The 17,310-nt window shown below is 41.8% G+C and overlaps 1 protein-coding gene across 3 annotated transcripts in view; it reads right to left on the bottom strand.

Annotated features, from left to right (window-relative positions):
* The window catches only part of LOC138665095 (bactericidal permeability-increasing protein-like), a 134,624-nt gene that overhangs the window by 12,173 nt on the left and 105,141 nt on the right, over positions 1-17,310 (bottom strand). For 2 of the 3 annotated variants that reach the window (XM_069752270.1, XM_069752268.1), the window contains 4 exons: positions 12,753-12,820; positions 8,663-8,705; positions 4,528-4,591; positions 2,428-2,504 (listed from right to left, as the gene is read on the bottom strand). In XM_069752270.1, the coding sequence (XP_069608371.1) occupies positions 2,428-2,504; positions 4,528-4,591; positions 8,663-8,705; positions 12,753-12,820 (252 nt within the window). The remainder of the gene's footprint in view (positions 1-2,427; positions 2,505-4,527; positions 4,592-8,662; positions 8,706-12,752; positions 12,821-17,310) is intronic. The other variant, XM_069752271.1, reaches the window with a different exon arrangement.

Below are 17,310 nucleotides of genomic sequence, written 5' to 3'. Positions count from 1 at the left end.
GGCTGTGTTCTTGAAGCCTATGGAGCGGAGCATGGTGAGAAGGAGCTGATGATCCACAGTGTCAAATGCGGCAGAGAGATCCAGGAGAATCAGCAGGGAGCAATGACCTTTGGATTTAGCTGTTATTAGATCATTAGAGACTTTAGTGAGGGCAGTTTCAGTGGAGTGTAAAGAGCGGAAACCAGATTGTAAGGGGTCAAGAAGAGAGTTATCCGAGAGATAGCGGATAAGACGGGAGTGGCCCAAGCGTTCCAGGAGTTTAGAGATGAAGGAAAGGTTAGAGACAGGTCTGTAGTTAGCCGTGCAGTTCTGTTCCAGGGATGGCTTTTTAAGCAAAGGAGTAATGATGGCATGTTTAAATGAGGAGGGAAAGATGCCTGAGGAAAGAGAGAGGTTAAATATTTTAGTCAGGTGAGTGGTGACCACTGGTGAGAGAGACTGCAGGAGAGGTGAAGGAATGGGGTCACTATTGCAGGTTGTAGGCCGAGCAGAAGTGAGGAGCTTGGAAACTTCTTCTTCTGAAACAGGCTCAAAGATGTCTAGTGAGCTTGAGGTGCGGCTGGGAAGGGGATCCAGGCACTGAGGAGATTGGGTTGAGATATCCTGATGGATGTGGTTGATTTTTTCTAGGTAATAAGTGGCCAGATCCTCACCACTGAGATTGGAGATGGGGGCCTGTACTTTAGGTTTCAGGAGGGAGTTTAAGGTTTCAAAAATGAAAGTGAATAAATCAGGCCCACTGTAATACAGTATATTTTCTGTGGCAGAAAATGACAGACAGATGCCACAGACAGGACTGTCACAGATGCAGATTTGCCAATCTTAATCTCCCACTTTTTTATTTTTTCTGGTAGAATAGTGAATAAATCAGGCCCACTGTAATACAGTATATTTTCTGTGGCAGAAAATGACAGACAGATGCCACAGACAGGACTGGCACAGATGCAGATTTGCCAATCCTAATCTCCCACTTTTTTATTTTTTCTGGGAGAATAGTGAATAAATCAGGCCCATTGTAATACAGTATATTTTCTGTGGCAGAAAATGACAGACAGATGCCACAGACAGGACTGGCACAGATGCAGATTTGCCAATCTTAATCTTCCACTTTTTTATTTTTTCTGGGAGAATAGTGAATAAATCAGGCCCACTGTAATACAGTATATTTTCTGTGGCAGAAAATGACAGACAGATGCCACATACAGGACTGGCACAGATGCAGTTGTATATTTTCTGTGGCAGAAAATGACAGACAGATGCCACATACAGGACTGGCACAGATGCAGATTTGCCAATCTTAATCTCCCACTTTTATATTTTTTCTAGGAGAATAGTGAATAAATCAGGCCCACTGTAATACAGTATATTTTCTGTGGCAGAAAATGACAGACAGATGCCACATACAGGACTGGCACAGATGCAGATTTGCCAATCTTAATCTTCCACTTTTATATTTTTTCTGGGAGAATAGTGAATAAATCAGGCCCACTGTAATACAGTATATTTTCTGTTGCAGAAAATGAGTGACAGATACCACAGACAGGAATGGCACAGATGCAGATTTGCCAATTTTAATCTGCCCCTTTCTTATTTTTTCAGGGAGATTAGTAAATAAATCAGGGCCACTGTATTAGAGTATATTTTCTGTGGCAGAAAGTGGCTTGAAGATATATAAAAAAAAAAAAAAGGGACTGTACTACAATTACTATCTCCCTACAGTAATCTCAGAAAAGTATGACAGGCAGCATTAAAAAGGACTGCTGCACACAAAAGTCAAAAGTGTGGACAAACAAACAAGATAGCTGTGCAGAAAGGAAGGAGCAACAGGATTTGTGCTTTGAAAAAAGCAGTTGGTTTGCACAGCGGCGTACAAACAGCAATGCAGCTATCCGGGAGCCTTCTAGGGCAGCCCAATAAGCTACAGAGCTGAGGAAGAAAAATCTAGCCTCCACTGTCCCTGCAAACAAAAGGTGGTGTTGGACAGTGGAAATCGCTACAGCACAAGCGGTTTGGGTGTTAATGGACCCTGCCTAACGCTATCCCTGCTTCTGATGAAGCGGCAGCAAACTCTCCCTACACTCAGATCGGCAGCAGTAAGATGGCGGTCGGCGTGCACGCCCCTTTATAGCCCCTGTGACGCCGCAGAAAGCAAGCCAATCACTGCCATGCCCTTCTCTAAGATGGTGGGGACCAGAACCTATGTCATCACGCTGCCCACACTCTGCGTCCACCTTCATTGGCTGAGAAATGGCGCTGAATGCGTCATAGGAAACGCGACTTTGGCGGGAAGGTCGCCGACCGCATGGCCGACCCCACACAGGGATCGGGTCGGGTTTCATGAAACCCGACTTTGCCAAAAGTCGGCAACTTATGAAAATGACTGATCTGTTTCGCTCAACCCTACTAACCAGTAAATAACGGACATACCTCATTTAGCTTTAGCATCACATTTGAAAGTTGAATGTGATCTAACAATGGCAGTGGATAGCCGTTCTTCAGAATTTCTAGAAAAAAAGGAAGTGAGGATAGAATGTAAACTCTACCAATAAAAACTTCAAGCTTTATTTGGAAGAAAAGCGAGCTAGACACCTTTGTTCTTGTAATAACTGGCTATCTCAGCACCAGACCTCACAAATACTCATGTAAAATAGTATCTATGCATAGAAAAATACAATTTACATATAGGATTGCTCTAGATGGAAATAAAACCCAGCAACCTCATACATTGAGTTTCTGATTCACAGTTAAAGGAAAACTATCAATAGGTTTTTTCTATCTAATCTAAGAGCACCATGATGGAGAGGCAGAGACCCTGAATTCAGTGATGTGTCACTTCCTGGGCTGTTTGCTGTAGTTTTGATACAATCGCTGTTTTATCAACAGGAGATTATCACTAGAGGACTAGTAAACCTGCTGCCAGGTCGTCTATGCCCACTCCCTCCACTGATTGGCAGTTTTCTGCTTAAACTGCACAGCCAGAAAACTGCCAATCAGTGGTATGGGTGGGGTAATGTTGGGTTCAGCATTAGGCCTGTCCCACACGTCCAGATAATTCCGGTACCGGAAAAATCGGTACCGGAATTATCCGTGTCCGTGTGTCCGTGTGCTCACGTGGCACACGTGCGGCAGCCATGTGCCGCCCGTGTGCCAACTGGGTACCACACGGGCCGTGCAGGAGACAGCGCTACAAGTAAGCGCTGTCCCCTGCTTTGGGTGCTGAAGCCCCATTCATTTCTTCTCTCCAGCAGCGTTCGCTTGAGCGAAGGAATGAGAAATCATTTTTTGTTGTTGTTGTTAAAATAAAGTTCCCGGTAATCTCCCCCTTCCCTCCCCCTGTGCGCCTACCCGCTGGCATTAAAATACTTACCCAGCTCCCTCGCTGCTTCCTCTCAGCGTCGCAGCTCTTCCTGTATAAGCAGGCACGTGGTACCGCTTATTACAGTGATGAATATGCGGCTCCACCTCCCATAGGGGTGGAGCTGCATATTCATCACTGTAATGTGACCATTAGGTACAGTACTTTACCTCTGCCTGTAGTACAAGGCTGAAATGCTTACTGACCATTAACCCATTACTTGCCAAATTAGCAATTTTCATTTATTTATTTTTTTTATGACAAATTTTTAATGATTTGGGTCCTAATGAATCAAACATAATTTGCAAAATTTTTACAAGTACAGATCTTTCAGAAATGGGCGTCCCAATATTCAATTAAAAATGACAATGACATTCAATTTACAAACACAACACAAAAAATTGGACCTAATTATAAAAATTATAAAATCTTTGTTGCTAGAAGCTAAAGATTAGGCATCCCAAAAAAAGGACATTGGTAGATAATGGGTTAATGTATGGAGGTGTGCGTATGAACACCATGCTCCACACATCTTCCCTAGAAATCCTTGCAATAAGGGCTCATTCATACCACCGTACTATCAGTCCAAGAATGATCCGACAAAACATAGGATCACACGCAGACCAATGTTAGTCTATGGGGCCACGCACAAGTCCGAATTTTTCCTCAAATCCATATGATTCAGGAAAACATTGCAGCATGTCAGAGTTTGATCTAATCATTGGATAGTCAATGATGGTGTGGAAACCATTGGACTGCACTTGGATGACATCTGAGTGCAGTCCAATTTCAGACGGGAGAAGATGGAGAAATTTTGTTTAAGAGAATCAGATCGCACTATGCTGATACTCTAATCAGAGTTTGATCATTTGCACAATCGACCCCATTCTCTTGGATTAGAGAATCGGCGTACGTCTGCACCCACCCTAATTCTGTAACACAGTGTCTTATTGAGCGTCCTATGACTGTTCTTGTACTGCCTATATAGTGAGCTGCTATCCTACACACGGAGTGCCATATGTGTCAATAAGTGGTACACATGGTAATCTGCTGAAGAGCCTTAAATATTATTCTACGTCTGCAAGGCAAGGGCGTTTTTATTATTTTATTTAGTACAAAAAGTACAGTATTCTAAAAAATGTAATAACAACGGAATGTTATCTGTACATTACCATTAATTTTAGGAAGAAGAATGTGTGAGATGTAATAGTTCACAGGAAAGTTCAGAATCTCCACCTGTAACACGGTTATTGAGACACGGCATTTAGATGAAACAGGAAACAAATCTAAATAATTAATTTAGTATGTTTTATTTTTGTTCATTACTCGTATATTTTATGGTGGCATTTCACGTTGAGTTGTAATTTATTTATTTCCTTAACTCTTAAGCCCCAATACACATTAGACTAATGTCAGCTGAACCCGCCAATATCAGCATACAGTCTAAGGCCGGCGTCACACTTGCGAGTTTTACGGACGTAAGAGCGCAGAAACTACGTCCGTAAAACTTGCATAACATACGGCACAATTATTCTCTATGCCCCTGCTCCTATCTGCCTATTAAACTGATCCGTATTATACGGCTTTCTACGGCCGTAGAAAATTGCAGCATGCTGCGTTTGTCACCGTATTGCGCAAATAAAACGACAATGAAAGTCTATGGAAGCCCCAAAAATACGGATTACACAAGGACCAGCAGTGTGACTTGCGAGGAATACGCAGCGCTGTTAGAGAGAAAAGCCGGCAATTCAGTGCGGTGTACAGTAAAATCACACTGACAGCTTACAGTAGAATAGGTAGAATAAATGTGTACACATAGAATAGATATATATATATATATATATATGTCAGTGAGACACATATATGTATATATATTATTACTTCATCCAGCGCTAGACAGCTTTAAAGCTGGTAATTCAATTACCGGCTTTTGCTTTCTCCTTCCTAAACCCGACATGATATGAGACATGGTTTACATACAGTAAACCATTTCATATCACCATTTTTTTGCATATTCCACACTACTAATGTCAGTAGTGTGTATATGCAAAATTTGGCCGTTCTAGCTAGTAAATTAAGGGGTTAAATGGCGGAAAAAATTGGCGTGGGCTCCCGCACAATTTCTCCGCCAGAGTAGTAAAGCCAGTGACTGAGGGCAGATATTAATAGCCTGGAGAGGGTCCATGGTTATTGGCCCCCCCCTTGGCTAAAAACATCTGCCCCCAGCCACCCCAGAAAAGGCACATCTGGAAAATGCGCCTATTCTGGCACTTGGCCACTCTCTTCCCATTCCCGTGTAGACCATGGACCCTCTCTAGGCTATTAATATCTGCCCTCAGTCACTGGCTTTACTACTCTGGCGGAGAAAATTGTGCGGGAGCCCACGCCATTTTTTTCCGCCATTTAACCCCTTAATTTACTAGCTAGAACGGCCAAATTTTGCATATACACACTACTGACATTAGTAGTGTGGAATATGCAAAAAAATGGTGATATGAGATGGTTTACTGCATGTAAACCAGGTCTCATATCATGTCGGGTTTAGGAAGGAGAAACCAAAAGCCGGTAATTGAATTACCGCCATTCTGCTATATCGCGCTGGATGAAATATTAATATATATACATATATGTGTCTACTGACATATATATATATATATATATATATATATAAAAGATGAATGAAACTTGGCACTCAATTTTTGAGAAGAAAAGCTTCTTAGTTTATTGATGCATCCAGACCAACAAAACCGCTAAACGTTTTCGGTCCACACCGGACCTTCGTCAGAGCGTTTCTTAGACATTGACTGGATGAGGAAGCTAATGAGCGTCAGCCAGAGCACGGGATATAGGAGCTGCAGTCTGCTGCAGGATCACAAAGGAAGGTGAAGCGCCAGAGGAGAGGCAATATATATATATATACTGTATATATGTTTATTTTTTTTTTTACACATGGATCCCTTGTATATCCGTATGTCGGTTTTGCAAGCCTGCGATAAAACCACGCAGTACGGCTGCCATACGGATTACATACGGAGGATGCCATGCGCAAAAAGCGGTGACACACCCTGCCTACGGAGGAGCTACGGACCACTATTTTCAGGACTTTTCAGCGTATTACGGCCGTAATATTCGGACCGTATTTTCATACGCTGTGTGTGACGCCGGCCTAATGTGTATGGGAGCTGCGGAAAATGTAATGTTAGGGGAACTCTCAATCCATTACATTAATCTCCTGGAGATAAGCCACCGCCAGACATGGGTGGCAGCTGCTATCTCATACAAACCACAGCAGCACTCAGCCGAACAAACACTCCTGTGCATGAGAGTCGGCCGAGATGCCATCTAGTGCAGGGGTGTCAAACTGCATTCCTCGAGGGCTGCAAACAGGTCATGTTTTCAGGATTTCCTTGTACTGCACAGGTGATAATTTAATCACCTACACACATAATGATTGCAGCACCTTGTGCAAAGCTAAGGAAATCTTGAAAACACGCATGGTTTGCGGCCCTCGAGGAATGCAGTTTGACACCCCCAGTGTGTATGGCAGGTCTATGTCTTCTTCACCTTGCCATATACAAAACAATAAAAGAAAGAGAACCAAACAGCCATAAAGTCCCATATAAAAATAAATCTTTTATTAAACAGCATTAAAACCACCAGATAAGATATAATGATGCAAAACAGGGGAACAGGCATGCATTCCTAATGGCCATAAATAACGGGCCAGGACACCAACCCATAACCTGCTTAGATTTACTAATAAGCCTCACTATGTTCAATACCCATAGCTACTAATAAGCTAATAATGGAACAGTGCCATAGCATGGGAGAAAGTAGATATCAAATCGGCGTAAGTACATACCCGGTATGTGCAGGATAAGCAGGATGGATGGGTGACCGGACCCGACCCCGATGCGCGTTTCGGAGCGAGCAGCTCCTTCATTAGGCCTGATGAAGGAGCTGCTCGCTCCGAAACGCGCGTCGGGTTTTAAAGGGAATCTTTCACCGATTTTTTGCATTGTTATCTGAGGGCAGCATGATATAGGGTCAGAGACCATGATTCCAGCAATGTGTCATTTACTGGTCCGCTTGGCGCAGTTTTGATTATAATCACATATCTTATAGATGTAGTAGTTCTCCGAATGCTGAGCTCTGTATAACCCCACCCACACCACTGATTGACAGCTTTCTGTGTACACTGTATATAGCCAAAAATATGCCAATTATTGGTGGGGACAGGGTTAAACCAAGCTGGAGTACTATACTACATGGCACGAGACAATACGTTTTCTACTGATAATCTCCTGCTGATAAAACACTGATTTTATTGAAACAACACCAAGCAGCTCTGTGACAATCACTGGAATCAGGGTCTGTGTCCCTACATTATACTACCATCAGATTAAATGGCAAAAACTTGCTGACAGATTCCTTTAAATGACATAACACCATCCATATTTAGCTACAAAATTTTTTACAGTTAACGCACATTGTAAAATATTGGTTTAATATTGTAAGTGTATCTAGTGAATACCACTTGTAAGAAATGTTAAAATATGGCTAAAACATGTGTGCAGATAAGAAGTCCTCCAGCCATGTTGTAGATTAAAGTAGAAAACTTTATTCCTACAAGATTATAAGCAAAATATCCTGAAGTGTATCTAAGATTTCATGTCCTTTTCCCACATTTTTCAGACTGCAACTCAGTGCTTCTTCATGGATGAGATGCAGATGAAACGCGTAGGAAAGGAGGCATAATTTTGGATATACTTGATTATATGTACCTTATAATTTTGTAGAAATAAAGCTTTCTATGTGTATCTACAACATGGCTAGAGGGCGTCTTATCTCTATTATTATTTTATTATTATTATTATTTATTATTATAGCGCCATTTATTCCATGGCGCTTTACATGTGAGGAGGGGTATCTTCATTTTGCAAGGTTGGACAGAAGGGGCTTCCTCCATGCCGTGGATCGCAACAGCCTTATTCAAGGGTTATTCTATACTAAAAGATGTTGCCCTGATGTACTGTAATTTAAAAGGAGACAGGGAATAGGTAGATAGTTTTTTTCATTGCCTTGATTTAAAAAAAATAATTGCATTGACCACATATGAGAAATAATATTTTATGACTTTATTAATGTTTTGAAATAATAAAGCATTTTGTATTGGGACCTTCTAAGTTAATTTTTTTAAACTATTTTTAAAAGGAAATTTGCCAGGACTATTATACTAATAAAAATGAAATATAATTTAAACATTTTTTATTTTTGCAGTTTTTACTATATAATTTGAATACTCACAGGGAAAGGACCCACATCTGACTGTTTCAGATCAATCTTAATACTGAAAAACAAAATATTTATAAATCAAGAAGACAAATCTCTGAATTCTAAAAAGCCCTCCGTCACACACAAGACTTGTAAAAATGCTCACAATCTTTTTGTTTTAGAAGCCCCCCCCCAGCAAAAAAAATTATTGTATTATCGGATGCCCAGTGATCAGCCAATATTTATGAGGGAATCTGACAGTAAATGTTTGATTCCCCTACCTTGCCTCCACAGGGGAAAGGAAACATCCTATAGTAGTCATCTACTATATAATTGTTTAAGGGTCACTTCCGTCTTTCTGTCTGTCCTTCTGTCTTTCCTTCTGTCTTTCTGTCACGGAAATCTCAAATCGCTGATTGGTCGCGGCAAAACGGCCTCGGCCAATCAGTGATGGGCACAGTCTGGCGGCAAAATGACCACTCCCTACCCTCCTGCTGTCCGTGCCCGCTCCATACTCCCCTCCAGTCAGTGCTCACACAGGGTTAATGGCAGCGTTAATGGACCGCGTTATGCCGCGGTGTAACGCAGTCCGTTAACGCTGCTATTAACCCTGTGTGACCAACGTTTTACTATTGATGCTGCCTATGCATCAATAGTGGCGCCCGGCCGTGAACAATCAGCGACAGGCACAGTCTGCCCGTGAATTGGTGCGGAATTTGAACCACGCTTTGCTAATTGGTCACGGTCGGCCGGCCGAATCCTCTGTATAAATTGCATTATTCTGAAAACTTCTAGTGTACATATAATATACAAGCATGTTCCATGCACCCAAAAAATAGCCCTCAACAGATTAAATTGGAGCATTGTAGGTTAAGTTTAACCATGTGCACATTGACAGTATATTGTAAACATTAAAACCATAGCACTAATCGACCTGCAGTGAGTTCGGTTAGAGAGTAACTGTTTTAGTTTTGTTTTCATAAATCAATCGTATATATGGAAATAAGCAACTTTGTTACATATTTTCTATCTCTTCTTGAACTGATCATTCACTTTCAATTCAGAGGTAAAATCTGTCAAATTTGTCCTCAGTGAATACAGATTTTCACATTACTAAGATTGGAGATGAGTCCAGTTGCTGCTCATAAAAGTTCTATGGAGAGCACAGGGTGATGAGGAGGAAAAGGAGCATGTAGCTCTTCACTGTTCTACAGTATTTCCTCATCCCCCCTATAGTGTCATGAAAAAGTATTTTATTGGGAATTTATATGACATACCAACACAATAATTCTGAAAATTGTGACGTACATTTGTATTCAGCCCACTGTAGTCTAATACCCCCAAAATAATGACTGACTAATTGCCTCCAGAAGTCACATAGCTAGTGAATTGAGTCCTCCTGTGTGTAAATTATTGTCAGTATAACTACAGCTATTCTGTGAAGGCCTCAGAGTTTTGTTTGAGAATTTTAGGGACTAAACAGCATCATGAAAACCAAGGAACACACCAGACATGTCAAGGATAAAGTTGTGGAGAGGAGAGTAAAGCAGGGTCAGGTTATAAAAAAAAATTGCAAAAGCTCTGAACATCTCATGGATCAATGTTCAATCCATTATAAAAAAAAATGGAAGGAGTATGGCATAACTGCAAATCTACCAAGACATGGCTGTCCACCTAATCTGACAGACCAGAAAAAGGAGAACACTAATAAGAGAAGAAGCCAAGAAGCCCATGGTAACTCCAGAGGAGCTACAGAGATGCACAGTTCAGGTGAGAGAATCTGTCCACAGGACAACTATTAGTCATGTAATCCACAAATCTAGTTTTTATGAAAGAGTGGCATGAAGAATGCCATTTTTGAAATGCTATAAAGCTATAAAGAGTCTCATTTGCAGTTTGCAAAAAGCCATGCAGGGGACAAAGCTAGCATGTGGAAGAAGGAGGTTTGGCCAAATGAGACTGAAGTAGAACTTTTTTGGCTATGCTATGTCTGGCAGAAAACTAACACTGCACATCATCCTGAAAACAACACAGTCAAACATGGTGGTGGCGGCATCATGCTGTGGGGATGCTTTTCTTCAGCAGGGACAGGGAACATGATCAGAGTTGACAGGAAGATAGATTTAGCTACACACCGGGCAATCGTGGAGGAAAACCTGTGAGAGGCTTCAAAAGATTTGAGACTAGGGAGTGAGTTCACTTTGCAGCAGGACAATATATTGCCAGTGTTTCAATAGAATGGTTCAGATAAAAACATATTTTTTTGTGTGTTTGAATAACTGAGTCACAGTCTAGACCTAAAGGTACCGTCACATTAAGCGACGCTGCAGCGATCTAGACAACGATCCGGATCGCTGCAGCGTCGCTGTGTGGTCGCTGGAGAGCTGTCACACAGACAGCTCTCTAGCGACCAACGATGCCGAAGTCCCCTGGTAACCAGGGTAAACATCGGGTTACTAAGCGCAGTGCCGCGCTTAGTAACCCGATGTTTACCCTGGTTACCAGTGTAAATGTTAAAAAAAATAAACACTACATACTTACATTCCGGCGTCTGTCCTCTCCGGCGCTCTGCTTCCTGCACTAAGCGCCGGCCGGAAAGCAGAGCACAGCGGTGACGTCACCGCTGTGCTTTCCGGCCGCTGCGTTTACACAGTACAGAGAAGCAGAGCGCCGGAGAGGACAGACACCGGAATGTAAGTATGTAGTATTTTTTTTTTTTACATTTACACTGGTAACCAGGGTAAACATCAGGTTACTAAGCGCGGCCCTGCGCTTAGTAACCCGATGTTTACCCTGGTTACCAGTGAAGACATCGCTGAATCGGTGTCACACACGCTGATTCAGCGATGTCTGCGGGAGTCCAGCAACGAAATAAAGTTCTTGACTTTCTGCGCCGACCAACGATCTCCCAGCAGGATCCAGATCGCTGCTGCCTCTCAAACTGAACGATATCGCAAGCCAGGACGCTGCAACGTCACGGATCACTAGCGATATCGTTCAGTGTGACGGTACGTTAAAGCTCATTGAGAATCTGTGGCAAGACTTAAAAATTAATGTTCACGGACACTGTCTATGCAATATCACTGAGCTAGAGCTAGATTGCAGCCTCTGGATGTGCAAATTTGGCAGATACATACCTCAAAAGACTTGCAGCAGTAATTGCGGCAAAGTATTGACTCAGGAAGAGAGGGCTGAATACAAATTTTCGGATTTCTATTTTTTAAATATTTAGAAAACCATGTATCATTGCTTTTATACTTCACGAGTACTTGCTACTTTGGGTTGATATATCACAGAAATCCCAATAAAATACATTTAAGTTTCTGGGTGTAACATGAAAAATATGTGGAAAAGTTCTCAGGGTATGAATACTTTTTTAAGGCACTGTACATAGAATCATAGCAGTAACAACTGCCGTCTCCAATCTCATTCTTGTAACAATCTGTCTTCACTGAATACAGATTTTACCTGTGAACTGAGAATTTCGAAAATAAATGATCAGTCCTGGAGGAGAAAGAAACATATCTCGTTGATAAGATATTTTAAAAAGTTGCTTAGTTTCATGTGTATTATTGATTTATGAAATACAAATTAAAATGACGATTAAGCTTTAAGAGTCTGGTATCCTTAAGTCTGGTGAGTGACTGGTATTAGATGATGCTTTATAAGGAGGTTGTCTGGATAAGAAAACTCACTTTCAAATATCATGGCCTCCCTCTATATCCTGGTTTGACAGTGTCAAAATTATTTTTACAGAGCACGTATAATATCCATGTAGAGCATAGAAAGTCCAGTGATTTCAATGGATATTATGCTATGCCCAATTTCTCCTTTGGCAGCACAGCAGGAAAATTGAACACTTGCTGTTACCCTACAGTCACCCTACAGGTGACTTACTGACCACAGATATCTGATGATCCATTTATCATCAGAGATCCTTATAACAGGGAGTATACATCTTCAATGCATCCTAAAGTGCATAAACCTAATGACACTGATAATATATCTTTTTCATGTGTCGATCATCAATACTGAAAACTTCTAATTAAATAAATGTAGTTGATCTAGATATCAATACTTTTATCACCCGTGATAATAAAAATACGTTTTCATTATTATTCACCTGCTCAGCTCCAGGTACCCCACAATCCTGCTTGAATTCACCCCCACTTTTGCCACAGCATCAGCTGACTGTTGAAGAATTTAAAAAGTATTAAATGCATTACTTTTAAAAACTTCCACATGTATGCCACACACTCACAATTCTAACCAATATACCACAAGTACCCAGAACAATTGCATATTGACTCCACAATATCACAGTAATATTTACAATCTGAAGATCTCATTCCTTATTACTAGGTAGAACATTGCTGTAAATATTTTTGCCCTCTAAACTGGTAGGTTTGAGAACCTATGATAGGTGATCAGACCTCATTTAAAGACAGGCGTAAGGTGACTACCCTGCACCCCAATGTAAAATCTTTCACCGACACCCCATCCACCATGTACCTTTTATAATGCATACATCTTCTCTGTGTGGCAGAGAGTCCTTTGGACTCAGGTATGACTCTGCATCAGCTATAACTATTCTTGTGATCACATGTAGCTTTACCCTTTAATTTGAGATTCAAATAAATACACTACTTAAATGTGTTTTTCCTTTTAAATACACCATGTTCCAAATTATTATGCAAATTATATTTTTCTCGGATTTTCCTAAATGGTCGGTGCAAATGACAGTCAGTCTAATAAAAGCCATCACCCGTTAGAGTATACATCGGATTTTATTGAAGAAACCTCCCAATGATAATAGTATAATCTCCAAAATGATTAAAAACTCAAAATGCACTGTTCCAAATTATTAGGCACAGTAGAATTTCTAAACATTTGATATGTTTTAAAGAACTGAAAATTCTCGTTTGTGGAATTTGCAACATTAGGAGGTCACATTCACTGAACAAAAAAACTATTTAACTCCAAAACATCCTAACAGGCCAAGTTACATGTTAACATAGAAACCCTTCTTTGATATCACCTTCACAATTCTTGCATCCATTGAACTTGTGAGTTTTTGGAGAGTTTCTGCTTGTATTTCTTTGCATGAAGTCAGAATCGCCTCCCAGAGCTGCTGTTTTGGTGTGAACTGCCTCCCACCCTCATAGATCTTTTTCTTGATGATACTCCAAAGATTCTCTATAGGGTTGAGGTCAGGGGAAGATAGTGGCCTCACCATGAGTTTATCTCCTTTTATGCCCATAGCAGCCAATGACTCAGAGGTATTCTTTGCAGCATGAGATGTGCGTTGTCATGCATGAAGATGAGTTTGCTCCTGAAGACACATTTCTGCTTTTTATACCATGGAAGAAAGTTGTCAATCAGAAACTCTATATACTTTGCAGAGGTCATTTTCACACCTTCAGGAACCTTAAAGTGCCCTACCATCTGTTTCCCCATGATTTCGGCCCAAAACCTGACTCCTCCACCTCCTTGCTGACGTTGCAGCCTTGTTGGGACATTGTGGCCTCCACCAACCATCCACTACTCCATCCATCTGGACCATCCAGGGTTCCTCGACACTCATCAGTAAACAAGACTGTTTGAAAATTAGTCTTCATGTATATCTGGGCCCACTGCAACTGTTTCTGCTTGTGAACACTGTTCAGGGGTGGCCGAATAGTAGGTTTATGAACCAAAGCAAGCCTTTGAAGGATCCTACACCTTGAGGTTTGAGGGACTCCAGAGGCACCAGCAGCATCAAATATCTGTTTGGTGGTTCGTAATGGCTTTTTAGCACCTGCTCTCTTAATCCGATGAACTTGCCTGGCAGAAACCTTCCTCATTCTGCCTTTATGAGCACAAACACGTCTGTGCTTAGAATCAGCCAAAAAATTTCTTAACAGTACGATGATCACGCTTAAGTTTTCGGGAAATATCTAATTTTTTCATCCCTTGACAAAGACATTGCACTTTTTGATGCTTTTCGGCATCAGAAAGATCCTTTTTCTTTCCCATGTTACTTGAAAACTTTGGCCTGCTTAATAATGTGGAACATCATTTTTAAGTAGTTTCTTCCTTTAATTAGAATCACCTGGAAAACTAATTATCACATGTGTTTAAGATTGATTTCAGTGATCCATTGAGCCCTGAGACACAATGCCATCCATGGGTTTATTTGAAAAACAAAACAATGAAATCTTTATGACACTTAAATCGAATTTGCATAATAATTTGGAACACGGTGTATAATTAATCCCTCACTGCATCTAATTTTATAAAACCCACCTGTGCTGCTCACATTTCCCGAGTCCACTGACAAGTCTTCGCAACAGGTCCCAGTGTCTTACATTGGCTGCAGAGCTGACGTTGTGGCAGCCAATCAGTGATCTCAGTGACTTAAAGCTGGGTGTTCCATCTACACTGGAAGCCGAACTCTCTCATTGGCTGCTGTCTTGTCAAGGTGCCATCAGTGCTGCAGCCAATGCCAAAGCAGGAGTGTTAGGTCTCGAGTTCCCGCTTCTGCACAGGGGGAATCTCGAGCCATCTCCGCTGCGGTCTCCCATTCTTATCCAGCCGCAGTGGAGTCTGCTCAGCAGGGACGTCGGTCCCAGCGTCTTGCTCAGTCTCACTCTGTACAGAGAGTTACTGCTGCTTCTTCAGCTTCTGCCATTAAAGCCAGTGCTGGTCAGCAGCGAGCGGACTTCTCTGGGACTAAGTCCTTGTCTGCACACACTGAGCATGCCCAGGGCAAGATCTCCCGTTGGAGATCGAGGGTCATGTGCTCAGGCTCTGCAGCACATTCCATTGGTCCTCTTGGCAGGTCTTGGAAGGGCAAAGTTTCTGTGGCCACTTCCTGTGCTGCAACTATATAAACTGTGCATGACCGCACGGCCATGCGCTAGTGTACATTTGCTTACGTGTGTTTGTTGTGAGTGCAAGTCGTCCTTGGATACCCCTTCCCTATTGAATGTCTGTTCGCGGAAGGTGTATGGTTGCTATCTAGCGCCCGACTTATCCTACATGTTGTGAATTCTGTGGCTGAATTCACTCCTGTGGTCACAAGTGGTACTGCAGCTTCTGAGCTTCCTCCCTCAGGTGTTCTGGTGAGCTCGTTAACTGCTTCATTACTTAACTCCACCTGATGCTGCTATCCTTGCTCCTTGTCAATGTTTCAGTGTTGGATCTGAGCTTCTCCTGATTGTTCCTGTGACCTGCTGCTCTGTATAGCTAAGTGCTTTTTGCTTTTTTGTTGCTTTTTTTCTTTCCAGCTTGTCTTTTGTTTTGCTGGAAGCTCTGAGACGCAAAGGGTGTACCGCCGTGCCGTTAGTTCGGCACGGTGGGTTTTTTTTGCCCCCTTTGCATGGTTTTGCTTTAGGGTTTTTTGTAGACTGCAAAGTTCGCTTTACTGTCCTCGCTCTGTCCTAGAATATCAGGCCCCACTTTGCTGAATCTATTTCATCCCTACGTTTTGTCTTTTCATCTTACTCACAGTCATTATATGTGGGGGGCTGCCTTTTCCTTTGGGGAATTTCTCTGGGGCAAGTCAGGCCTATTTTTCTATCTTCAGGCTAGCTAGTTTCTTAGGCTGTGCCGAGTTGCCTAGGTAGTTGTTAGGCGCAATCCACAGCCGCTTTTAGTTGTGTTTAGGATAGGATCAGGTGTGCAGTCTACAGAGTTTCCACGTCTCAGAGCTCGTTCTTGTATTTTTGGGTATTTGTCAGATCACTGTGTGCGCTCTGATCGCTAAGCACACTGTGTTTCTGGATTGCCTTCATAACACCTGTCATTAGCAAACATAACAGTACAAGGAGCCAAACTAATGATTCTCAATAGAGGGAAAGAAAAAGTTCTGACATCATTTTTTTTTTCTGCTCTGTGTTCACTTTTTTTTTTTCTTTTTTCCCCTAGACAGTTGGGTGATTCTGGACACAGGTGTGGACATGGATATTCAGGGTCTGTGCTCTTCAATGGATAATCTCGTTATAAATGTACAAAAAATTCAAGATACTATTGATCAGAAATCTATGTTAGAACCAAGAATTCCTATTCCTGATTTGTTTTTTGGAGATAGAACTAAGTTTCTAAGTTTCAAAAATAATTGTAAGCTATTTCTGGCCTTGAAACCTCATTCTTCTGGTAATCCTATTCAACAGGTTTTGATTATTATTTCTTTTTTGCGCGGCGACCCTCAAGACTGGGCATTTTCTCTTGCGCCAGGAGACCCTGCATTGAGTAGTGTCGATGCGTTTTTCCTGGCGCTCGGATTGCTGTACGATGAGCCTAATTCAGTGGATCAGGCTGAGAAAAATTTGCTGGCTTTGTGCCAGGGTCAGGATGATATAGAAGTATATTGTCAGAAATTTAGGAAATGGTCAGTACTCACTCAGTGGAATGAATCTGCGCTGGCAGCTTTGTTCAGAAAGGGTCTCTCTGAGGCTCTTAAGGATGTCATGGTGGGATTTCCTATGCCTGCTGGTTTGAATGAGTCTTTGTCTTTGGCCATTCAGATCGGTCGACGCTTGCGCGAGCGTAAATCTGTGCACCATTTGGCGGTACTGCCTGAGGTTAAACCTGAGCCTATGCAGTGCGATAGGACTATGACTAGAGTTGAACGGCAGGAATACAGACGTCTGAATGGTCTGTGTTTCTACTGTGGTGATTCCACTCATGCTATTTCTGAT

The sequence above is a fragment of the Ranitomeya imitator genome, chromosome 2 (assembly GCF_032444005.1).
Source record: "Ranitomeya imitator isolate aRanImi1 chromosome 2, aRanImi1.pri, whole genome shotgun sequence".
In the NCBI taxonomy this organism is placed as follows: Eukaryota; Metazoa; Chordata; class Amphibia; order Anura; family Dendrobatidae; genus Ranitomeya; species Ranitomeya imitator.
This window is presented reverse-complemented; position numbering and strand designations above follow the sequence as displayed.